The sequence below is a fragment of the Passer montanus genome, unplaced genomic scaffold, assembly GCF_014805655.1.
Source record: "Passer montanus isolate IOZ18808 unplaced genomic scaffold, ASM1480565v1 scaffold20, whole genome shotgun sequence".
Taxonomy (NCBI): domain Eukaryota; kingdom Metazoa; phylum Chordata; class Aves; order Passeriformes; family Passeridae; genus Passer; species Passer montanus.
The window spans coordinates 2,148,341-2,175,057 of NW_024366592.1; the positions used below are offsets into that span (position 1 = coordinate 2,148,341).

At 41.9% G+C, this 26,717-nt stretch overlaps 1 protein-coding gene across 12 annotated transcripts in view; it reads right to left on the reverse strand.

The window, feature by feature from the left end:
• Window positions 1-26,717, reverse strand: part of CALD1 (caldesmon 1) — a 215,509-nt gene that overhangs the window by 39,289 nt on the left and 149,503 nt on the right. The window contains exon 1 of one of the 12 annotated variants that reach the window (XM_039708121.1): window positions 10,009-10,221. The exons of the other annotated variants lie outside the window; for them this stretch is intronic. Within the exon in view, the coding sequence (XP_039564055.1) occupies window positions 10,009-10,055 (47 nt within the window). The 5' untranslated portion in view covers window positions 10,056-10,221. Of the gene's footprint in view, window positions 1-10,008; window positions 10,222-26,717 lie in introns of those variants that run through there. 12 annotated transcript variants of the gene reach the window in all.

The following is a 26,717-nucleotide window of genomic DNA, read 5'->3' on the forward strand; positions in this document are numbered from 1 at the left end:
GATGTGCTTGTTCTTCTCATATTGCTTCACTGTAATCCTTATTCCAGAGATGTTACTCGTAAGAAATTACCAAACTCAGTATTTGAGATACTGTCTGGAAAGCTGACTGAGCTCATGAGAGCTGATTAATCACACTGCAAATACAAATCTAAAAGCCACTGTTCTTTAAAAAGGGGGGGTGCAAGGGGGAAGAACAACCCTTCACAGGCCTCTAGCATCCAACAAAAACCTCTTCCATTTCAAAGACTCACTAACAAATTATCCACAATTTATAAGCTGTCCACAGAAGTATCCGGATAAAAACCAGGAATCACTAGAAAACAACAATTTGCTTGCCCTAAAAGTGCCCATAGTCTGGAGACTTCCAAAGGGATATAGGCAGCTGTAAAGAGGCACCTAACACAGAGAAACTGCCCTGTGGAGATACAGGGACAGGGTGCAATATTCAGTGTGATTTCAAACCACAGCAGTTATTGTGGCACCCTTTTTGTTGTTGCTGCTGATAATTTCAGTTTCTTTCTGGAACAGCACTGAGCTCCACACAGGAAGCCAGTCAGTAACAGCTGTTGCAAAATGCTTTACACAGGTGGGCAGCAAGATATGAAGGACAGCAAAGAGCTGCTGTGATAAGAAAGCAATGCAGCCACTGGAAACAGACTACAAGGGCAGCCAAAAGAGGATCTGATCCCAAAGGTGAGAGGAGACAAACCCTGATCAGTTTCCATCACCAAAAAGCAAAGCCATCCAACAGATTCAACTGACATTTTTACAGAGAGGGTAATCAAGATATTCATTATTAAACTTACACACCCACAGATGTTCAAGCCAAGGTTTCTGGTATAATCCATTAGATTCCAGAAGTGAATGCAGCCTGATGGCTATTTTCCCCTTGTTGTTATACTAGTTCTTGGCTCCTGTTATATTCTTTCCATCAAAAGATCTCAACATGTTCTACAAATGTTAAGCAACCCTTCTGACCCTTCTAACTTCTGTGTGGTGAGTATCATGGCTATTATAATGCCAGTTTATGGAATGGAAAAACAGATATATAGATGAATGTACTGCTTTTAGTCTAAACAGAGCAGATGTGATTCTCTTTTGGCTGCACTGCTTCACACCTGCTCCAACAACTTGTTGAAGCTACAAGGAGCTCTTCCAGCAACTTCTGAAGGGAGTAGTTGTGGATATGTGGACTCTTTCCTCCCAGCCCATCTCCAGCAGCTGCACTGTGCTGACTTCCACTGCTGCTCTTGAAAGCACATGAAAGCCACTGACAGAATTACCCTGGGATGTCTTTTTCTGGCATACTGAACAAGGAGACTTGCTCCCCTGAGCTCTCTCTGATCAAGTGATGGCCTGGCTCTCTTCTACATTTTAAATAAAACCTTCTGCTGCTAGGTATTTCCAAGTCAGTAGTCTACATTTTTTAAAAAGAGTTGTGCCTGCTGGGAAATAGGAAAAGAAGGGCCAAAAGCAAAACCAGGGGATCTCATGGCCATGTCACTGCAAAAGCACCTTGGACTTTTCAGAGGGGTCAGCAGGGCTCACTTGGAAGGTTCCAGGTTTGGAGCACTTGGCTTTGAACTGAGACACACTGAAATGCATGAAAGAATGAGAAATGGGGTACAGCATCATCACCGGGAAACAAGGAGTGGCTTGCTGCCACACCCTTCTTGTTCTCAGGCTTCTACAGGTACAGAAAGCTCAGTAGGACTTGGTGAGGTAGGACTCCCAAAAGCTGATGGAGTGAGAAAACCCCAGCTCTACACCTGAGAGGTTTTAGGGGAGATGGGACTGACCTGAATGCCAGCCAACCATTCCAACACCAGCTCTTGCAAGGTTTGGTCTTGATTTAAAGTCAAAACTCTCCTCTCACCTGGACTGCAAGACAGAGTGTTTTGGGGTGTCACTGAGACTTCTGTAACATTTGCACAGCAGATGGATCCCCAGAAATAACACCAGAGAGCAGAGCTTACACTTGATCCAACCAGGCTCTGTTCATCCAAGTGTCCTCTTCCCAGCAGTCCATTGTAGCCATTCACAGACACACACCAAGTCTGTTGCAAGGGAGATGCAATTCCATTTATCCTTTTATGAAAGTTCTCACTGAATTGAAGTCATGCAGCCTGAAGGGCACCGGGAGGGGCCAAAACCCAAGCACTGGATAGTAAATTTACATTTAATATACTTTTGTGAAAGTACAACATTTGTAAAGCGAGGATTTGGCAATGTTAAATGACAAATACTTGGCAAAACAAAGGATTAAGACAAGTGTAAGAGAATTTGAAGTCCTATTCACACAGAGTGTGGTCCAACATTTCAACTGAGATTACTGAGTAAACAAGAACATGGTCATTCTCTATCTGAAGAAGATAACCTTCAGCAGCTACAAGGTAACAAAAAGGTCTGGGGATCAGACTCTAAATTGGAAAATTAAGTTAAGACTGCTCTTAATTCAAGCTGACATACTGAGAGTTATGTTGCTAAATACAGGGTTTCTAAGACTTCATTTGTCTCCTCTTCTGCTACAGGTTCCTGTGTGAGATCCTTAAAATCCCTTGTCCTCCAGTTCCCATCTAACACTCAGAAATGTTCACTGAAAAAAACCCATGTATTTCAGGATCCAGAGCACTACCGATGCCAAACACAGGTGTAACTCTGAACCCAAACACTTCCAATGCTCTGCCAGTGAGGTGCTCTTGGATGTCAGCTCAAGATGAGCAACAGACAGACTGCCAGTGCTGGTGCATAGCTATAATCGCACACAAACAGTTTTTCTGGACATTTCACCAAAGTTTGCTCAAAATACCACCACCCAAAATTGTTCAGGGGCAATAAACAGAAGGGCTGGGTGGGAGACACTGTCTCCTGCCTCAGTGCTTTGCAGGGTGTTGGGTGAGTTTGAAAGAGAAGAATCCAGGAATTCAGGTAAGTAATTAAGCCCATGGCTTTCCCAAAATGCCAAAGGACCAAATGCAGCTCTCAGACATGCACAAGAAATGCATATTTGCTCTCAGCTGAATGGGCTGCAAATGATCACTAATGCACATGCAGGCAGTGGGAAGATTTCACAGCCATATAGATAAGGACTATGGGAACACCAAGATAGCTCTGCTTCAGCATTAAGAGAGTTTCGTGAGTTTGATAAGTCTTGAGTAAAAGCTATGTTTTCAGAGAACAACAAAACTGCTTTGCTGCAGCCTTTATGGCAAATTTAACAGAGGAGCAAGGAGAATATTAGTCCTCAAACTTCATCTTTCTAACTAAAGTAAACATTTAGCTGGATTTGGAAACAAATGTGGCCTCTGCTAATTAGGCTTTTGGAGTCCAGAGAAAGAAAAGTGCTGACATGATGTGTCTGACCACTCCTGTTCCAGGAGGACGGAGATGACTAAGGCCAAGATGCTCAACACCATCTTACACACCCAGAGCACATGCCAGTGATTTTCCTCTTGCAGGACAAACAGAATCCTAAAATAAACCTCAGGCTTCACAGAGGAAAGATGAGTGTTACACAGAATACACACCCTGATTTAAAAATGGGATTCTTCTTTTATAGACATCACTGTGCAAGAGAATACAGTAAGGTCAGAACACACTTCATTTGGGCTTTGCAAAATAAATAAAACACTATCAAGAGATGACTGAGAGAGAAAAATTAAATACATGACAATGGAGAATGTCTCTGTAGCTCATGGGACCTGGAAAGCCAGGAACAACCTGAAAATGACCCCAGAGATTGCAAAGGTTCCACCAGGGCCATGTCAGTGTGTGATGATGGTAGCACACATCACTGAGTCACAAACTGACACATTTGCTGACTCACAAACTCTACTAAATCAAGTATAACAAAAGAAGTACAAACAAACAAACAAAAACCCAAAACAAAACAACCAAAAAAAAAACCCAAACCCCAAACAACAAAAACTCACAGTAAAGAACGAGCCAGGACAGCAAGAGCTGTGATGTTAAAAGGTACTTCTGTAATAACATCACAGCCGAACGAACTGCAGATGGAATCTGGCAAGGCAAAAACCTCCTGTTCAGAAACATGTAATATATTTTTATGCTTAAAGAGGCCTGTGGGCAATTTGGCTTCAGCAAACCAAACAGAAGCCAGAATTTTACATCCTGTACTGTCAAGTGCATTGGTCTCAAGGACACACCTCTAGGACAGGCCTCCACACTTCCAGAAGAATCGTGGGAAGAAAAACAAATGCACATGGATGGCTTCTCCAGGGGCTGTTTTCTCAATTTTTTAAAATACTTAGCACACCATTTAGGAGATATTTCTCAATAATGTTCGGTCTGGAACCAGAATAATCTTTTATTTTTCTGTTCTGTAATAGTGCAACATTTGCCTTGAGGATCCATATCAGGGCCAGATCCTGCTAAAGACAGGTATAAAGCAGATTGAAACTGATCTGAAAGAGCATTTCTCACTGTTGCTTAGTCAAGGTATATGGAAAAGTGATGGATGGAAATTAAAAAAGAAGAAAAAGTTAGCAAAGTCCCTGATCTCCAAGAGAAATGTTGGCTGAGGAAGAGTCTGGATACAAACAGGCATCTTGCAAAAAAACCCCAAACCCTACCAATCCCCCCCAAAAAGTTTGTTTATTAAGCTTTTGGGAGTAGTCCACACCTAATGGTTGATCTGTATATTTTGCTTAATGTGAGCTGGTACATCCTGCTACTAAAGCTGTTTATTTTCCTTTTCTGTTTTATTGTCTTTCACATCCTTTCCATACATTAAGATAACCTCAATTATGACAGGATATGTACTCTAGGATTACTATAGTGGGAGCAGAGGAAAAAAATTGCTTCACAAGTGATGCCAGCAAATGTATGGTATTCAGAAGAAAATAAGCAAGAAATTGACAGAGAAAACTGGGTATTAGTGACTAAGTCAACCATTATTCCTCCTACAATCAAAGAAACACACCAGAGCACCAGGTGGAAAGGGGACAACCACTTTACATCAGTTTCAGTCTCCTGATGCAACACAAAGTGAATTTAGGCAGAGCCAGTACTTGGTTTAGTATTCTTTTACCAAGAGATAAACAGAGACTGAGGAATAAAAAACCCAAAATACCAGCTTCTGCCCTCATTTGAAACTTTGTTCACCATAATTCAGCTTAAAAGGCAAGGAACTACATTGAGCTCAGATGTGAAGCCTGTACTTAAGCCTGGGATGTGCTGCTCATCTCTGGAATTCAATATGCACATCCAAAGCAATTGGAAGAAAAAAAAACAGATGAGCAATCAACTAAACCTTGTAGCTAGTACTTTGCCTCAATAATGGGTTTTGGAGAAGAGAGAAATTGTATTGAAATACTTTGGAGTACAGTGTGATTTTTCTGACAGATTCACAAACTGCTTAAATGCTTTAGAGGAAAAAAAAAAAAAAAAAGCCCACATGGAAAACAGTTTTCCAGTGTGCTTGCTGTTCCCCAAAAAGGTGATTACAGTATTGCACTGCTGGACTCGCAAAAATGTCTCGTTACCACATCCAGTTTGAGTGTCAGAGTGAGACTTCACAGCAGCAGCTGCACACTTGTGAAAAAGAGAAGGAGGAGGGGAGGGAAAGGCAAAAAGGGGGAGTGGGGGAAGCCCTCCCTGTCTGCTCTGCAAAGGATTTGAGCTGCAGAAAAGAGGAACCATGTCAGCAAATGCCAAACCAATGCGATACCTGCCAAACCGCACCTTATCCTCCTCAATCAGCAAAAAATTATCCACTGCCTGATTTCTCTTACCTCACCAATAAAGGGCTGGTTTTTTCCCTTATTAGGACAGTCTCCATGCTGTAAAATTCCGGCTCTAATAAGTGCCTTTAACAATATGTGCTGCACATCAGCACAAAAAGAAAGCAGCTAATAAAAAGTGAAGCACAGAAGGAGAATAAAAGGGCTGAGTCCTAAATTAAAAAGGACAACATCAGCTTAGTTTGGGCTCCAAAATTTGATCATAGATTTTATGAAATGGAGAATTAAGATTGGAATGGATAAATGTATGAAGGCTAACATTATACAGATATATAATTATAAACTTGGCTCTGCAGCCACTTATACATGCAAGCTGCCTTACTGAACTCAGGGAGAATTTTTCACCATATTTAAGAGCTTACACATCAAAAAATATAAATCAAATAGTCAGTACCTGGAAATAGAGCAAGAAAGGGTTTTTCAAATGTTTTGGTGTTTTTTTTACAAAGTAAAATGTGGATAGAGTGAAAAGTTACAGTAAGCTGAGCCTCTATGTTTCAATTATTTCAATGACTGATGGAAGTGTTTTGCTTGGTTGCATTTTTAAGCATTGGATTTAATTTGCTGGACATAACTGACTTCATCTGCTTTATATAGAAATATATACATATATATATGAACTGAGAAGCAAAGAGGGCCTAAAGTAATCACCAGAGAATTTCCTTGAGTTTTTCCTGTTTTACTCTGAATTGGGAACAGGGTGGATGGGGAGGGCAGGTTTGGCAGGAAAGGGGCAGGCAGGGGTATGGAGAAGCAGGATAAAGCCCTACCACCCCCACCCAGCACTGGCTGAACACCTATGCCAACAGTGTGGAGAAGCTATCTGGATTTAAGATCTGCACTAACAATGAATTTTCTGGTTTTGCTGAAGCAGAAGCAAAAACCCTTGTCAGAGTGAAGTGATATGGAAAATGTTCAGGGCTGGTTTTGTTGTTTTCTTTTTTTTTTTTTTTTAATTCAGCCTGGAACAAGAAAGCAGGTCTTTCATGTAAGTTTTTTTTTTTCTTTTTACTTTTCTCTTTGAAATGTAGGTCAATTGGAATCAAAAGATTTTTTAAAAAGCAGAATATTTAATTTACAAAAACTGCAAAGGTGCAACTCAGTAATTTATCTAGACAGTGTAAAAATTCATTAAAAAACAATTTCCTATTCTTTTAATTTACACAAAGCCAATTTCAGAAACCTGACATGAACTCATAACCAGCTCTGCTCTGAACCGTTCTGAAAGAGTTCTGGCCAAACCTCTCCCATATTTCCTAGGTTTTACTAAATTTACCTTTCATCAGAAGCAGTTCTCACAGCTCATTTCAGGCATTTGGATTCACAGCAAGTTCCTGGCTTGAACCAAGGCTTGTACAGGGTAGAGAATTTAGCTCAAAATTTTCACTAAACTCTCCCAAGTCACTTGTTCTCTGACAAAACTTTAGGTGCTTGATGCTCACAGTCTCGACCTAAGACTGGGGTGGATGCTCTAAACTCCACTCCAGCTTTGTGCTCCTGAGAGCTTTTCTTATTTTGAAAACAACGCCTTTCACTGAGGCAAGAAGGCTGCAAACTCTCAGATGTTTCCCTACAGACCTGCCCTTTCTCTGCCACAGAAACTCCCACCCAAAAATGTTTCAGTTCCTCACGTAGATTTGTCCCTGCTGGGGAAGAGCCACTTTCAGAAACTGAGACTGGGATTCTTTGCTTCCAAAACAGAAAAATAATCTCACTATGGGTAAACATCTTTGTATGTCTTGTCTGTAGTTACACCGTGTCCTTCTTGTGTTACCTCAGCAATGTAAAAAGCTTTTACAAAGCAAGGATTCACTGGCAAACAGGAATTAAGAACATGGTCAAAAGAGAAGACCAGAAGAAGGGGAGAGCTTCAAGTGAAAATTAACAGCATCAATTTTTGGAGCAGAAATAACCAGCTAACACAGTGCCGCCAACACCACTGCTATCTGTGGAGTCCTCTTAAACCCCTCTCTTCTCCTAAAATTTAGCTGAAAGCAGTCTTGAACATCCAGACAAGATACAGAAAAGATAACCTACAACACAAAGAAAATGCTGAAAAAACTGAGCTTTCAACAACCAAACCGAAGTTTGAACAGAAGTTATCATTTGCTGGAAGAAAATATTCTACCTGTTGGCAAAGAGAACTTCTGCTTTCTCTAGGAACTTGCACAGTAAACACTTCAGTGTCCAGCACAGCAAGCCAAGCCTATCCCTATACATTTATTAAATAGACTTCATGTTTTCAGGCCAACTGGAATTTCTTGGCTCCACTGAGAGCTTCTGCTTTTAATTTCTAGTGTATCAAATGCTAACAGGATTATATTCAGCTATTTAGCAATTACAAAATTTTCTACAAATACCACAAGTTCACTGAAAGCATAGAAAATATCTTTAAACAACGCAGATGAAATGATCACATAAAGGGGCCATTAGAGGACATTTGCAAGAAGTTAACAATCACATTGTACCTCATTCAAAATAATGCAATAACAGCCTCCTCCTTTTCCCTGGAGAGTCTCCAGAGAGTGAACTTATAAGGATTTTAATACTCCTTTTCTTTTCCCTGCAATCTCCTGAGAAGCCATGAGCGCTTGGAATGATTACGTTATGCCTCAGCCTGGGAAGGGCAGTATTTCATCATGTATTTGTCTGAGCAATGCTTTGAAGAAGCCTTTGTGGGTAATGCTAAAGGTGTCTTCCCTCTTTTGGCCTGAGGTCATGGAGATGTTTGTTACAAGGGAATAAATCAGTTTCCAAGTTCTGGCCACACATTTGATTTCTCTTCGGAGTCCTTGCCAAAGAGAACTTTGCTTTTCTTCCCCAAGCATGCTACTGTGAGTCTTGACAAAAGAAACCCATGTCTGGTTTTCAAGGTGTGTCTGCTTTTGTTAGAAGCTGTTACAGGACTCTCAAGATACAGGAAAACAACACCACAGTAGCAACCCATGCTTCAAGAGAAAAGGATTGTTAAGGTGTGATTTCACTGATTTTAGAGAACTCACTTCACTCTCAAGCTAAGGCTTTGCTCCCAGCTTTTACTCCCCCAACACATCAGATATGCCAAGTATAAAGGCAGCTCCCAGCTGGTTCCCTCTCCTGCCCGAAAGGGACTGGAGGAGAATATCTCCCAGCAAGGATATGGTCCCCAGTATTTTAAACAAAACCACCAGACCCTGACACCTCACTAAACCAGGTCCAGCACAGACTAAAAAGGATCTCAAGGTCACCTCAGAGGTCCAGCCTGCACTCAAGGCCAGGTCCCCACACCAGGCATCACAAGTCAATGTTTTCATCACTTATATAATCACTAAAGTGTCCAAATCTCACCCACTTTGCCCCTTCCCCTCTCTTGTTTTCCCCTTGCACTGAGTGCAGAGAAATTGGTGCTCCCCCACGGCTGCTCCCTGTTCCCATACAGAAGTATGGGAGGGCTGGCTACTGTGGCTTGTGGCTGTATTTCACCACAGAACAACACACAAAAAAATGTCATCTGACATGCTCTTAGTTAATTTTTTTCCCCCAGTTTCTGAAATCACAATGAAGGATTTCAGATTCCTGGAAGGGACTTGTTGGAGGAGCTGAGTTTCAGAAATCCCTTAGCTCCCTCTCCCTCCAAGAGCACAGGATTTCATTCTGGAAACACTAATAAACAGGCTTAGAAATCCCAGTTGCTCTTCAAAACCTCTCCCAAACTTTAAACCAAACCCTTATATAAATCACAGCAATTTAGAAACATAGCAGTGTCCTGTTTCCTACCCATCAACTCCTAAAGCAGACAAACAAAACAGTACAGGACAAGAATAAAGCAGATTATATTACTGGCAATATTACACAGGCTAATTGATTTTCTCCTCTTGCTTTCCCTTCCACATTCAGGGATGAATGTGTCATGAGGACTTTATTTACTCGGTGAATTAAGCAATCTGAGTTATGCGAAAGCTTTCACACTAACTATGAAACTTCTGCAAACTTCCCACCAACAGAACTCCAGTTAGCAGCTGGTTCTCCCAACATATCCTTCTACAACTTAACAATTTGAATTCTGCAATTCAGGTAAGAGAAATGCATGAAACAAAGATTTTGGACAACAGAGCACAACATAGCAAAAAAAGAAGCACAATAACCCAATCTATTGCTTATTCCCCAGTTCAGCCAGCTTTCCCAGCTGTTCTGTTCCCTTTGCCATTTCCACCACCCCAGCACCAAAAGGCTAAATCCATACAGATATAACAAACTGGAAACTCACTTGGAAAGGTTTGACAGGTTCTGCCTGCAGTATGATCTGCTGATCATGTCTGCAGCGGATGAATCAGTGCAAACTGCTGGCAGCTCCAGGGAGCAAATGGACGGATGATCAGGGCGTGGAATGAGATAATAAAAATGCCATTATCCTTTCAGGCATGCGAGACTCATTGGATGCTCTTTCCACCCCACAGGTTAACCATTTGGTTGGTCCTGCAGCTCCTGGAATGACACTCTGTGTTTGCCTGTTGTCAAGCTCATTATCTCTCTTATATCCCACTCCCCTCTGCACTGTGATCATATGATTATTATTTTTTTTACTGTAGTCTCTCTAATAGAGACTCCTCCTCATTTCTGGGCCCCCAGAAACTACAGAAATTCCTGTAGATTCCTCAGCTGCTCAAGCTGCCTGACAAACTCTTGCTTCCCATTCAGCTTTCACAAGAAGGGATTTTTGCTCAGCCTCAGCACTGCACAGAGGTGCCTTTGCAAGCACTTGCTCACAGGAAAGTCACATTCCAGCCTGCTGAGAGGTGAGAGCACCCAGATATAAAAGAATGGTCCAGGAACAGTCCTCCCTTTTGATGGTAAATCACTGCCTAAGCATTTTGCAGGCACTTTCATCCAGTATAACTTGTGAAAGGTCAGGCTGGATCAGACAGCTCAAGACTGAGGGTGACTGCCAAACACAAACAAATCCAAGGAGGTGGGGAGCTGCTGCAAGCTCAACTGCAGTCAAGGTAAAACCATCTTTTGTTTAACAACAGGATTAAAACCAGGGCTGGAGCTGAACCCAGTGTCCTCAGTGCTCTTCCATGTAATCCAGTGAGCAAGGCAGGAAATGGAAATGCAAACAGTGATCTAAATGGAGGCACCATCAGTTACCAATTCCACATGCTTGGCTTTCATACCCCTTCCCCTAAAGCCCAAAAATGTGAGCAAACTGAAACCACTTTCTGTGCAGTCCTGCAGCTCTTCCACTCCAGGTTGTGATCCTGTTACCCCCCATAAATTACCAGAGTGGGTGTGGATGGATCACTACCCAAAGGGAAATCTCTATTGTGAGCTCTCCTGTCTGTGGGAAGGAACATGTGGGTTCAGCAGGTGGCACTCTGACCTTGGAGTGAGCACCCAGGCCACCCTATGAACAGAGCCATGGACAAGGCTGCATGGCCAGGGGAGCATCAATCCTGACCTTTTTTCCTCAGAGCTTTCAAGAATCCAACGGCTGCACTTTTGCTCAGGACACTGATATTAATTTAAGCTCTGCTTAAGTCCCATAGGCAACAACTGGATCTTTTTTAGATGGGTTGAACTCAATGATCTTGAAGGTCCCTTCCAACCCAGTGATTCTGTGAATTCAGCTGGGTGTGGTTCCAGCAGCTCCCTGAATTTACAGCAGTGCACCATTGTCCCCCCTGAAAGAAGCCAAAACATTGTGCCATGTTTGCAACCCTTTTGAAAAGAAGTGGGAGCAGGATCTGAAGCAGATATAGATCCTTACACTTCATAATCTCTTTAATATTTGGAAGCCAAATGTTTCTTGTTTACTTCAGCATCTTAACCAAGAGGGATACCTTCAGTACACTGTTGCCCTGAGGTGAAGATCTTGCATATGGAGCAGGAAGAGGCAAATCACCTCCCAGATAATCTCAAAAATTCACATGGGCATCCAAAGCACAAAAAATGATGGGGCAGGAGACATGTCTCAACCTGCATTCCTTGTATGGCCTGATGCTTCAGAGATCTAGGACACCAAAAACCCTAAGGAAGACACTAGAAAGAGGAAAAAAAACTAGAGCAAACAAATGCTAACCACACTAGAGCACTTGTGAGGTGTCATTCATGCCAATGAACTCAAGGCAAATGGCTCTAGGAGAGTGTAAGGTCATCTATTGCAGCAATGAAAGGAACTACAGGGCCTTTCCTATTTTCTGAACATTAAAAGCAGTAAAATGAGGAGGAGGAAGGAGACATGAGAGCTTTCCAAAAAGGAAATTATTACTGGGAGGTTCCAATGTCTACTCATACTAACAATAAGAATATCCAGAGGTCATCCAGAGAGCCACTTAGTATACTGTTTGTTATTTTTACTTTAACCATTCCTGTAGGCAAGGCAGAGTTTTCAGTGAGCTGATCAAAAAAGCCTGTGAATCTTTTTTTCTTTTGAAATGACAGTGAATTTGGAACCTGAGAGAGGCATATGTCCAGACCATTACTTTCCATATGTAGCTTATTCCTTTCTGTACCTATTTGTCAACTGGGAATTCGCTGTGATGCTCACTGTTCTTCAAATACCTTCATGTTTCTTTAGCTGTTTGGTCCATGTTGAGGCAATTTAAAAACAGGCAACTTACAGAAACACACCTGATTGGTTTCAGAGACAGTGAATAGCTCTCCCTGCACTGCCCCTTCTCTCTGCCACAAGTCTGAAATAAGCAGGCAGACTTGTAGAGAAGTTCGCAGAGCTACTGGCATTTTGCAAGAGAACAAATGTTTTTTATGAAAATCCATTTAATGACATTAACATCTGCTCCTTATTTGAAGAATATTTTTAACTGTTCCCTCCCTGGGAAAATGGAAGATGCCACAGTCTCTTTGATGTTCTCACGGAGTAGACAAACTCTGCTGGTTTTTTTAAGGTCTGTTCTGAAATGCCCCAATGGAGTTCACTGCAGGGATCTCAGTGCATGCATCTACAGGGCAAAAAGCATCTGCATTCACCATCCTAGGAGATTTCATTCTAGGACACTGGCATGTGAGCAGGGAATTTATTTCACAGATGAACAACACTTTGTGTACTAAATCACATGTTGAAGGTAAAGTCTGGCAGCTCATACATAAGCTCTTGGAGTATATCTCTTGAGCACTTACAAAAACAAGACTATGTACTTGGTCATCAAATAATGCTGAGCTGTCTCTTACTATGTATTTTTTTTCCAAGTCAAGCTGTAAATATCTCAAGTAAAGGAGACTCTGCCATTTCCCAGTAGTAAGTTTTCCAAGCTCTTTCAGTATTCAAGACTAAGAATCCAACCTACAGCTATAAGAACTATTCCTCCCTTCATTCTTTAACTCTATCCCATATTTACAACTACTTGGGTGCCTATAAAGAGCAGCAGTGTCAAAAAATTTAACGTGTTCAATGAAACCTGTGAGTACCCAGCTAGGTATATGGATTTATGTATTAAAATACATACTCAAATTGAAATATGTAGGTTTGGGCATCTGCATGTGCAAATCATGGAGACACACACAAGCAGAATTTGCATGTTCACACTGACACATTACCAGGTAGCAAATGCCTGATCAGAAGACAGAACTATTTGCATAGACAGGTTCTGCAGGATTGGGAGCACAAGCCTTGTACACTACAATGCTAGAGCCTGCAGCCCACAATTATAAACACCTCCAAAATACCTAGCTCCAGATAAGGTCTATGTAGAGTCCATGCATGATTCAATCTTATCTGCTGCCTGCTTTGCTGAGACAGGAAGGACTTGGATAGTGCAGGGCAGGAGTCTGGTTCTCAACAGGGAAGATAATTTAATTTTCCCTGACTGTTCTCAGTTTTTGAGGTAATATGCTGCTTTTCACATGGAAAAGTTGCTCACTGCGTCAACAGGGAAGATAATTTAATTTTCCCTGACTGTTCTCAGTTTTTGAGGTAATATTATGCTGCTTTTCACATGGAAAAGTTACTCACTGCATGTATGGCTGTAACAGTAAACAAAACAAACAAACAAGTGTTAACACTTGTTTATAATCATATTCCAAAGAAAAAAATCACTGTAAATTGAAACTTGAATAGAAAAACCTATTTTGCAGCTGTTTGCGTTCTCTATCAGTCACTTTTGGGGAAATGCACAATCCAGAAATAAAGCAGCGTAATATTTCCTGGGTGTGAGAGACCATTTCCACCAAAGCACAGCTTTTGTTTCATGTCATGTTTTCACTGCTTTCAAATAAACATGGAGATCCAAACAACAGTCTCCACATAACCACCAGGATACAGATATTTTTCTGGACCCCAGACAACTGCAATGGAGGAAAGTGCAAGAGGGAAGGAATCACAAAGGCTTTATCACTTCTCCCCATGCCCTGGCACTGCCACAGCTGAGGGACAGACTCTGGTGCCCTCCTGCTCTGAGTAGGAGCCCATTTCTCTCAGCCACCACCAGCAGCAGATGCAAGGGCTGTGGTGAGTCTCCCCACTCAAATCCACACCCATTCTTTTGTGTTTTATGCATTTCAGGGACGCATGGCAGTTCTCACGGCAATAAAAAGCAATCTATTATTTTGGCTTTCAAACTTTACAATTTGCTGTCTCCCATTTTATACCTGAATTATAATAGCCATTAAAAAATTTCAGCTTTATCAGTGGGAAGGATAACACTCAAAGCCCAGACTTGTAGGACTTCTGCTCACAGCCACGTAGGATAATACTTGCAGAGCCCACAAACAGAAAGCTGCCAATAACGTAGATGTAAGTTCTCTTTGCCCCAACTGTTCCTGGCAATAGGTAATTTCAACAACAGGTTTTACATGAGATTATTGTTATTTTTAAAATAATGGAGGCATGATGCAAAGATAACTATTCACTTCAAGCGTGGCCACAAAGCAGAAGGAGCCACAATGCGGTAGGTGTGATACAAACAGATGATAGATGCATCTCCAGGCAAAACAGGCTGTGCCTTGATTTTACTGCTGAGAGGGCATGGGTGGAGGACTCGGCTCCTTAACAGGCAGATCAATAAACAACAGCAAACGCACAGTGTGAAATGTTGGATCTGCTCACCCCTGTGTGCCACCACATGCCAGCAAGAGCATCCAGTGTCTTGCTCCAGTCTGAGCCCAGGCTTTGGGCTTGATCCTTCACTGCTGGGAAAGTTTTATATGAATGTGTGCACACATGCACACAGCTCTGGGAGGAGAAGAGCATTTCCTGCTGGGCCAACTTATGGAGATGTTCCTGTACCTAAAGCTCTCATCTTATGATACTCTGAATTTTACTGGTGAACAACATCCAAGCCCCAGTCAGGATCTCACTTCACAAACAACCCCATAAACTCAGCTAGCAAAAGCCATCCAAACTGCACCAAAGGCAGCAACTGTTCAACACCTTTTGCCACTGGAACAGGTCAGAGGTAGTCAAAATGCAAACTTGACCAGAAACACTCAGTTTGGACCTTTGTTATCCCTGAACTGAAACAGGATCCTCAGATCAGGCCCCTGCTTCATGCAGGTTAATGCTCAGTTATGCCCCTGTGTGACTGGACCAGTCATTTTTAATATCTGGTACTGGGCCTTAGGTGTTTTAGAAGCAGCTTTATTTCACTAGCTGCACAGGGATTACCAGCTAACCGGATGCTCCCAGGAACTTTTGGAGAGCAAACAGTGTCAGTTTATTTAATAACTTTCAAAGCGAAACTAAAATCTTGTCCAAATCATGTCTCTTCTGATTTAATTAAAAGGCACCACACATACTGCACTGCTCTGTTAATCATTAACAAAGTTAATTCAAGACAGAAGATGAGTCTTTTCTTTTCTTTCCTTCAAAAGCCTCCAGCCAGCGGAAAACATTAAAAAAATCCAAAAAAAGACCAGTACAGTATTATTTTTGTTAGAATGGTCAACACTTCAGTATGCTTTTACCCTTTCTTCTGTATTTCTGATTCCTACAGGAATGCATGTTAAAAGAGAGGGGTTGGGTTTTTTTCTCTTGCTTGGCAAAATACCTTTCCTAAATTTTCTAAATATTGCCTGGTATTTGCGTCAATGCGACAGTCATTGGGTTTGACAGGAATCAGATTGCTAAACCCACACAAAAATGCTTTGGAAATTAGGAGCTAGTTATACATTCAATTTCATTCAAATCCACTTTAGCAAACTGGCAGAGGGTGGATCTGAACTGTTTCTGTTACTCCTTCACTTCCATGGTTCACAGCAGAGGTTTCCTCAGCAATCTCCACACCAACTTTGAAACTCACAGCTCCTGCTGTCTGATAAATCTCCTTAGCACTCCCATCCCAACCCATTTTCAGGTTCCAAGATGAGCTAGCAACACATCAAACTTACTCTCCCTATGCAGCAAGCCTTGCCAGCTGCTTCCAGGGAGGAACCAAACAGGGCATTAAATGGTGTTAGAAGTGCAACACTCCATGGACTACTCAAGAAACAGGATATATCTAACACCTATTTTCCCAACAGTTCTCCTTTCTTGAAGAAGACCAAAACATAACCACACACACACACAAAAAAAAGGTTTCTTTACTTTCTTCTCATCCTAGGGAAATATAAACACAAAATCTTCCAGTTTCATCTGTACAATCTAATGGGATTTCCCTCATGAAAGCAGCAAAGGGTAGGGGCTGAACACTTCCACAAGCCCTGTCATATCACATCAGGATGGTGCTCCATCAAGGCTGGATTCTTGCCTCCAGCCATGGCTCATGCCTAACATTTTAGAGGAAAGCAGTGGGAAAAGGAAAAATTGCAAACCCCACTGCACCTGGCCCATGGAGCAGCGTTCTCCCTGCACAGCAGAATTCCTCTCTGCCCCCTGCAGCCAGGCAGCTGGGGCTCTGCCACATCCAGGCCTTGCTGGCTTTCAAAAGAAGGAAAAAGTGATTTATTGCATGGTTATAGACACAAAAGGGCATCAAGAAATTAAAACTGAATCACCATAGCACTGGACATATTCTCAAGCTGCACCAAGGGGAGTTAGGTTGGACACTGGGAGGAATTTCTTCACAGAAAGGTGATTAGCCCTTTCTGTGATTAGACCATTAGAAAGGTGATCAGCATGCAGGGAGCTGGTGGAGTCACCATCCCTGGAGCTGTGTAAGAAAAGGCTGGATGTGCCTCTCAGTGCCACGGTCTAGTTCACTGTGGTGTGTGGTCATAGGTTGGACTGGATCTCAGAAGTCTTCTCCAAATTAATTGATTCTGTGATAAATGTTCAGTAATTGCATCACAGCATGTGCATCAAGGGCATAATGATCTGAGAGCCTAAATTACTTACATTTAGTGTAATAAAAGAGCCAACTATATTTTTTCTCCATTATTCCTCTGCATACCCAAGTGTTAGTACTTATTTCTGCACTGAAGTACCTGGAAGCTGTTGTAATTTATAAAAACACCATATGAACAATCTAATTTTAGGCACTCCATATCTACTTCCAAGCTTCTGCTGGAAAATGGCACTCTGGCCATACCTTACACCATCAGGGCAGGCCAGGTCTGAGCCAGCTCTCGAGCCCATGGCTTCTTCCCATCTGCAGTGACAGGTGACAGCAGGAGAAGCAGCTGTGAGTGTTCATCTGTGTTTAAGGGAAACTGGAAAATGCTCAATTACTTCCTTCTCACCCTCTCTGGAACCCAGCAGCTTGACCATCTCACAAGGATGAGCATCCCTGTGCATCCCCTGGGTCTCCCATGTCCCTGCACAGTGTTCTTAGGGATTGGAGCTGGCATGAGCACAGACCTTTGCCAAATTTGCACCAGCCTGTAGAGGTTTCTGATGTGCTGCAAGAAAGGGTTTGAACCTCAGCTGTTCTTTTCCTCCTCAAAGAATAGGAATATCCCCTTTGCCACACTAAACATAAAAGAAATCCTTGTCAGCTCTCACTGGCTGGGATGGGTTTGCATTCTCTGCAACGTGCCACTAACCAATATCCTCCAAACTCAGCTCCTCATAGAAACTGAAAAATTTGGAGAAACTGACAATAAGAGAAGTAAGAGAAATGTTGTCCTCCCCAAAACAGTTGGCAGACTTGCCTTCAAGGAGATTTAAATAAAATAGCTATAAAAGAGTCAGTAGCAGTTCAGTATGCAAAGAGAAATCTCAACCACTGGCTACAAAGAAAAATAATTTCCTTTTTCCAATGGCAAACCTCCCCTCCAAGATCTGCCAAAAGCTGCAGCCTAAGTTTTAGAGCTGTGGCTATACTTTCATGCCCTGATGATGTTTTGTGCCCTGAGACATGGCTTCAGAGTGTCACATTTTATGAATAAACCTCATGGGATGGGAAGGATTCCAGGAGCTCCTCCTGCAGGGGCTCTTACAGGATTTGGAGGTTCAGGAGAGATTAAAGCATACGCAATGTTACAAGCATCCTCCCAAAATTAGCCATTATAACAGAAACTTACCCTTCCAATCTAAACAACTTATATCCAGAAAGTGACTTTTCTATCATTCCATAGAACAGGCAACTGAAAACAAACCTGTTCTTAGGGCATCATCTTTGCACCCAGGGAGCTTCTGACATTTCAAGGTTTCCGTGGGAATAATTAGAAATATCTCACTAAAAGGGCCACTAGACATTTTAGTTCAGTAGAGCTCTTCAAAAATATTAAAAACGTGTTTAAAATAAACATTTCAGAAAAGTCTGAAAGAAAGAAAGAAAGAAATTAGAGGCATTTTCAAAAACTTGGCAGGATTTCAAGCACTTCCAATACCCGAGAGCAATTTTTTTTTTCTTTTGGGAAAGTTTTGCAGCTTTTTCCTCAGTGTTCATTTATTTACACCAAAGCTGCTGTGAAATTCTAACCTTAAGACTAAGAAAGGATTTCAGAATACAAAGGAAGTAGAAAAATCCCTTCAGCTCCAAATGCCAAGGTAGAACCAAAAAGCAGTATGGAAGCATTAAACCACTTGTTTAATTCAAATTCATTTTTGTCTGGCAACAGGTAAGCCAACAACTATTGACGTGATGTTCTGTGATTTAACTTAGCTCTTTTTTAATGTTGGAAATACACAGCTGGGAGAAACTGGAGCACTTCCCAGAGGAGGTGCCATCCCTTTGACAGTGGGAAGGGACCAGCAGCAGGTCCTGACTCTCTGAACACCACCATGGACAAAGAGTCCTGAATCACTTGATGCAATTTAGGTTAACATCCACAAAACTTGGGAACTTATGCAAAAACTTCTGGCCTGGACCAATTCTGAACACAAAGATTGATTGATAGTAGATGTTTTGGGAGTGTAAGAAACTCTACAGAAAAGAAACAAGTGTAAATCCTTCACTGGTATTTTATTCCTATCAGCATTATTTAAAATGCATTCTTCTTAAATACAGTCTTTTTCCAAAACCCAACTTTGTCCACACCCTTCCATTTGAATCCCAAACATATTTTTTAAATGTGTACTTGCTAAAAACACAAAACCCAGACTATATACATCTCAAATAACCCAATCAAATTACAGGATGTTTTCTTTCTCCGTTCTTCCTTAGTAGGAATAATATGAATAATAATATTCACTAGACAGAAGACTATTTTTATGTTTACATTTTTATAAATTACAAAAACAAAATAGGGACAATTTTTCAACCATTATAGCCTTTTCTTGTATTTTTTCCTCTAAAATATTCCCTGAAAAAGACTTCTCACCTGTGATAAGATATGACATGCAGAATTTCAGGGGATACAAAAGTCTTTGGAGAAAGTCAAGAGAAATTGATTCAACTGGGAAGATAAGCCCTGATCCTCAGCTGTAACTTAGTTACTCCTGGTGCACAAAACGAGGCTTAAGAGGTTAAATGTGGTTGTGAGAGGAGCACGGTGCCTTTTTGTTTTTAGAAACTCCACATTTAATTGAAAGTGGAGATAAAGAAAATGATCCTTTGATGAACGATGAGCAGGGTCTGGCTTTAGGCATTTTCTTATCAAGATGGACATGTTGAGAACCCACCCACCAACATACCAGAAACCACAGTTGGCAGATGCTATGAGCAAAGGCATTTCCTGCCTTCTGACTTTTAGCTGAGGGCCAGATGCTTCACAATCCTTCCTTAAAAGCACAGCTAAAGGAGTGGGAGTGCAGAGCCTTGCCCAGTCTTGCATGGTGCATAGAAAGGCCAGGCAGCATCCCAGCCATGCACTCGACATCAAACAGGCCATAGTTCCTTCACTGACCCTCAGTTCCCTGTCCTTGTGGGAGGCTGGGCCAAAGGACTGCTTTTCCTACCCCAACACCTCCTAAGTTACCATTTACAATTTGAACCTGATGAATTAAGTAGTAATTAATGTGGTCACCATCCATGTGATGTGCCAAAACACCACAAAGAAGGGAAGAGGAAACGTTATCAAACAGAGGCAAACAGCAGCTGAAGCCTAAAGAAAGAGCTGTGGTTTACTTCAACCTACAGCTTGCTCTACCTACACCACGTCCAACAAGTTCCTTTTGGCTTTCTCTCCTCTTATCTCCAATATATAATAGAATAATTACTTATGTGAAATTCTCCAAAAGCACTCACCTCACCTGGAAGAGAAACAATTCCAAAAGTAGGAGTTAGAACTTTGTAAAAAGGTTTCCCCAACCAAAAATTACCACAGAGATTCTGAAAGTTATAAAAAAATATTCAGCTCCTGACCAAAAAAAAACCAACCAAAACAAGCGTAGGCTGGCAATTTCAAGCCTGTAAATACTGAATAGAGAAGGGTGACTTCCATCCAGAGGTGAAGAACACAAAGCTTATGTGCCATTTGTATGTGCAGCTCTCAGACAGACCAGAAATAATTGTAGTTGTCTGGCTAGAGATACAAGCAACTCTTTTCATGGGCACACACAAGATCCATGCTTACCATGATAACCCCTACTCATAAAATCAATATTATTTTGTGTCAATCCAGCACATGCCATTGGACATGACTGTCTACTAAAACCAAGCACAAAGCAAAGGAGAAAAACCTCTTACAGGGAGAATATACCTTCAGCATGCCAAAACCAGATTGCCAGGGCATCCCTAATTCTGCAGGCTGGGCCTTATGTGTTACAGTCCTTTGCTCCTTGATGAACCCCAATGTATGCAGCATGATGGATTGGAAAAATCAATGATAAGGGAAAAATCACAGTTGCAGACATGGTTCCTCTATCCATTGTCTTCCTGTGGCAATGTCATTTAGGGCACTTCTTTTACACTTACCTCAAATTTTTCCTATTTGACTTTCAGATAGCTGGGACCAGAAAATAATGAATTTTAAACTGTGGCAGAAAGATCTAGAAACCAAACAGGGAACACCTACCAAATTCTTTAACAATACAATTAAACTTCAGGTAAGAAAACTAGGAACTTAGCATGAAATAAAACTGATTTGTTCCCATCTTTTGAATGCATCTAAACACCAAGATTTTGTCTACATATGTTTACAACCAAGCAGAAGATTTAAGGGAACTGCCTGAAATGAAGAGGTCTATCATTAGTTGAGTGTCTTCAGTTGTAGGAATTGTGCTACTGAATCAGGATTAAAGGAGACAGGACCAAGGTCTAAACACTAAGCATAATCTCTGCTACCTTATGCTGCATCACTCCACTTGCTCTCTCACAAGAGGCTTAGAGAGGTCATGCAAATTAAGAAAACATCCATTATTTAAAGTGATTTTAACCATTTCTTGATATTCTGCTTTATCTTTCTTCATTTGTGACCAGATGGCTCACAAGCACAGGTGGGAAGAGAGACTGCTTGACTGAATCAACACAAATGTGCTGTGATTCTTCCCCAAAAGGATAATAGCATTTCCAATGCAAATCTCCACAAAACCACAATAATATCAGATGCTGTGCTTGTTTACATGCTTACTACTACTATATCTGATGAGAGCCCCCTTCAAGAAATCATGACCTAGCAATTAGGAAATGAATAACACATTTCACAAGTTCACACAGAGTATTTGTTTGCACCGCTTGCCAGCTGAATCAATCTGTGACACTAAAAGATTGGGACACAATTTGTCCCAGTGAGTCCCAGAGCTCAAGGGCAGAGTTATTGCCCACTCTGCAGACTCAGAGTGAGGTCTAAGAAAAGGAGCCAGGGTTCCCTGGCTCTTGGCATTTGTGGCAGGAAGAGCAATGATGGCAGCTGCTGCAAAAGGCAGCAGAGGGATGGGCTCATTGTCCACAAATGCTTGCATCATCTCAAATGCATCAGGCAATGGGATGGCTGAGAGCAATCCCAGGTGGATCAAGTTCTTCTGGTTTGGGTGATAGATGTTCTCATCTTCCCAAGTGTTGATTCTTTAACTTTTCTGCCACTGTCAAGGTCAGGAGTGAAGTACTAGAGACAGCATTTCGTATTTGGGCTCAGATGTTTATTATTTCTTATCTGTATCACAGTCCTACAAGTTGTGAGTTCTACAGCATTCTACTAGCAGCCTGCAAAATAGGTAACTATCTTTCTCTACAAGGTCTTTTAAGGATCAATTATCCAATTAAGAAATGACACCTAAATTATTTTTACTTTTAACCCAATAACTAATCCCTCGTGCCCTGCAATGTGGACTTTTCTGTCCAATAACAAAATACCACCCAAATCCATGAAGCACAAGGACCAGCCACTGCCCTAAAACCTCCATCTTGCTTCATATATATTATTATATTCTAAAACCTTAAACTCTAAGTTGTCCACCCTGTGATATTACACATTTCTATTCAAATTTCACACGCATAATCCCAGTGCTATCATTCAGTTTTGGGAGCCTTCTCCATGGCCTCAGGTCCAATGTAATGTAATGCTCTCTTGAGGGTCTGTGCCTCTCAGCACAAAGTTTAAAACTCTCAGCATCCAGGGTTCCAAAATCTCCCCCAAGAGCTAGCCCGAAAACACACACAAAGAATTTTGTTAATTCTGTAACTGATGTCAGATCACCTTGCAGTTAAGAGGTGCTCCAGCCCTTGTCTGTGGGTCTATTTTTGCTTCTTTACACCAAATGTGCTCCTCTATTTATCCAGGGAGCCAGGTGCACCCAGTACACGTGATTGCCACCTCCAAATGATATTCACATTAAAAAACATCACCTGGTGTTTCTTTTTTCGCTTGAAGAAGGATGACAAATGTCCCCAAAGGAAATATGGTGAGTAATGAACCCAAACCTGGGATCAAATTACCCTCTTGTAGTGGCAGAGGACAGAAAATTATGCTTTCCTCTTCCTGCTTTGGCTCTTTTTTTCTTTTTAGCTAAAGTATTAGGCAGGCAAACAGAGCAGGTTATGATGGACAGGCAGATATTATTATTTTATTATTGGTTTTTGGCCACATTTGCCCTATACTGATCTTGGCTCCAGCCATATTATAGCTAAATTAAAAAGAAGGGGGAAAAAAATAGGAAGCAAGAGTTAAACAAAGAGTCTTTAAGTACTAGCAAAACATTTGGATTTGGGCTCTCGTTCATGGCCTTTAAAGACATTATTTTAACAAAAGTTTATGCAGCAGGGGCATTTCTCCTACACATAAAAATTCTTGAAAAACAGGAAAAGGAAATTAATGCTTGCTTCGAAATTAACAACTATTGGCACAGTCTTGGGTCTCTTACTGTGATACTCTATGGTGCCCTTACCTTTGTCCATATTTACAAGACATGTTTATTTTGAAGTTAAGATCTGAACATTTTTACTGATGTCAAACACTTTTCCAAAATTATTTTTAAATTACCACCAAATTACAGGAACACTATAAACAAACCATCCTACTTTCAGAATTAAAGGCAGAATTTCAGGGAATTTGCATTGTCTCACCAAGGCCCTAGGATGACCCAGTCAGGCATCACTTCAACACAGACCAGTTAGCAACATTTTGTTGCTCTGGCAGTGGTTTTCCTCTGTAGCAATTTCCATCTTCTGTCTAGCATGCTGACACCTTGCTGCATTATTGGGAAGGCTCCCCACACCTCAGGTGACCTCTAGCACACCTGTGCACTACCAGAAATCATATGCCCTCCATACTTTCACTAGTGGAATTAAACAGGGCCTGTCTTGATGGAAACATGCTGAGCTGAATAAAACTTGAGTCTAATCCTGTGCAGATTTCCTGCAGAAATGCAAGGGGGCACATCTAAACCATTCAGGCTGCAGCACAGCAAAGCTCTTCAAAACTTCCTTAAATCCTGCTGACAGCAATGAGCATATACAAGTCCAAGTGTTGTAGCCCACACAGATGGATTAGAAGCCACCACATAAATTTTGAAGGCATCCTTATCCAGGGAAAACGTGGCAATGATATTGATATTCTGTGACACACTGCAGTCCAAGGAAGCACACATCTACTTCTGCTGTTAAAGTGCTGGTATTTTTGCAGCAGTCAGAGGCTCAGTCTGGATTAACAGCAGCAATTAAAATCTTTCAGCAGACTGTGCTGAAGGGAGCACCTGCCATGCTGGCAATGGGAGCACAGAGGATTGCAGAGATAACCCCTCGAGCTATTACAGCTCATCCTAAAGAGATAACACTAACCAAGGAAAGGAGCTTCTCCCCATCGAGAGTGGGCACAGAAGAATGTCTGCAGCACAAATTCTTACCACAAGTGTTGTATCAACCATTACCAGGTCCAGCTGCTTTGGAAGATTTTAACAAAAGGTTTGATCAAGCAGCGACTCTGTTTCAGCAGTGCCTATGTGATGCCTCAGGTTTTAGCTTTTCTATTTTTCAGATTCTGTGCTGCTTAAGTGTGTGGGTCTGAGCTCGATATCAGGGGATGGTGAGCTCTCTGCACAGAGCAGGGAGACAAAACAATTCCTGCTCCAGCTGGGCACCAAGGACAAATGATCCCAATCTCAGCCCAGGAGCACAAACCCCGTGGGCTGCAGAGAGAAAAACAAGCAGGATGGGACTGCAGGGGCTGCAGTGGGATTGGACACTGAACTGCAATGTGCACATGGAGCAGAGCTGATCCCAGGGAGAGACCCCGGCAGCGCTCGTGCATTTTGGGACCATTTGGGTTCATCCTGGGTGCAGCCCTGGCTGGGCTCTGGTGCTGCCCGAGGTGGATCCATTGAGGAGATCCTTTTAATCAATCCCTGCTTTATTCTTTAGCTCTGTCCAGCCTCTGTTCTAGGTCAGCTCTCCCAAGGCATCACGTGTGTCTGCTGAAGTCACCTCTGGCAAGGAGCTGTGCTAGACAGCTCCTGACAAAGATCAAGCCAAACTCCATCTCACTGCAGCTTCACTGATGACAGGGCCCCCAGGCAATCACATCCTGTGTTTACTTCATGGAGGGGAGCCCATAAGAACCAAGTGAGTGGACACATCTTTGTTTACAATAAACTTTTCAATACTGAGGGCTCAATTGTATTTTCATATCAGAAGACACTTGAAGAGGAGATCCCTTTGGCAACAAGTTCTTCTTTCAGTGAAATTTGCACCAAATTTCTTGTCCTGACATTCTCTGAAAATTATCACGTGGCCTCATAGTTTTCAAAGAGCAAATGTATCCCCAGACATCCGGGATAGAGGAAAAAGAATATCAGAAATAGACAAATATGAATGAAGAAAATGACACGAGTTTTACAGCTGGTCAGCTTCCCCCTGGGTCACCATTCCTCCACCCACAGTGAAACCACCACATTAAAGCTTTTCCTCTGACATGAACAGTTCCTGTGGGGATGACTGTGAGCTAGAGCTGAGCAGGAAGGACACAGAGGCAGCACAAGGAATAATAACACAAAAGGACTCTGGGAAAACCCTGTATATCTATAAACATGCTGATTTTTAATCATATGACACTTTGGATTCAAAGGCACTTAGTGTGCATACAACAGCAATATCTAAAAATTCTGTAGTTACAAAGTTTTTCTTTCCTTAGTCTCTGGGAGAATAAGCCCAAAGGCTTTTTACTTTTACCTCACAACTAAAAAATTTAGGATACTAAACAGCTCAATGCCATGGGCCTAAAAATGGCGTCATCTTTCATGGATCAAGTCTCATGAATTATGTGTGCAGTAGCAAAATCCTGCAAAAAAAATCTTCCCAGGGCATTTTCATTTCCATGGCCACAGTCCTAATAAGTGAGGTAGATTCTGTTATGATTAGTGTGACCTTGAATATTATATAACTACAGTCTGGGAGAGATTTTATTGTTGAAAAAAGCTTTATGTAGGAAAAAAAAAAAACCAAAACACTAAGCTACTAATGGTCATGACAGAAGGGAGAAATTTGATCTAGTCACATTCTAGACAACAGAGAAAGGAAAAAAATACTGAGATTTAATAAAGCCGCAGTTTCATCAGATAAGAAAGGCAAGGTAACAGTGAAAGAAATCATTTGACTGTTTCCCATAAACTGGGAATGTAAGAAACTTGGAGGTCTGCAGCCAGGTTTTACTGGGCTTGTTACACCTGGCACCCTTGCAAGCTCACTCAGCAAAGCCACCTCTGAGTCAAGGCTGTGGCACATGCAGAAAGCTTCCATTTGGAGCACACCCTGCCACCTTTGGCTTGGGAGTCAAGAGATCACTGTGGCTGCAATCCATCACCTCTCTTCTTGCTGACCTCCAGTGGTTTCTGGCCTTCCTGCTGGAATAACACGGCCAGTACTGACTGCAGCAAGGCACAACTCCAAGTCCTGCTTCCATCTGGTTGTTGCTTTTCCTCCTGGGTTTTGTCTGCACAGGGCAGGAGTTCCCCAAGAGCAGCTGAGCTGACTGCTTATTTCATGTTGTTCTTATCTGTGGGATCTCACCCTGCTGAGATTTTTACCTCAGATGCTTTTACAGGGGGATTTGGCCATAAACCCTGGCAGGGAGGGCACTGAGGGGAGGGGACACCTGACCAAGCCACAGTGGGAATTGTGGCTTCTTGAGAGCCAGTGTGCTAATAAAACCTTCCTATATTTGGTCAAGTTGCCAGTTTTCCTTCACTGTTGGTCAAGACCTTTTTCGGGTAAGATCATGTTCTAAGTTCACCTTTCTGACTGGATCTGTGTTCCTGTACCTGGCTGGGTT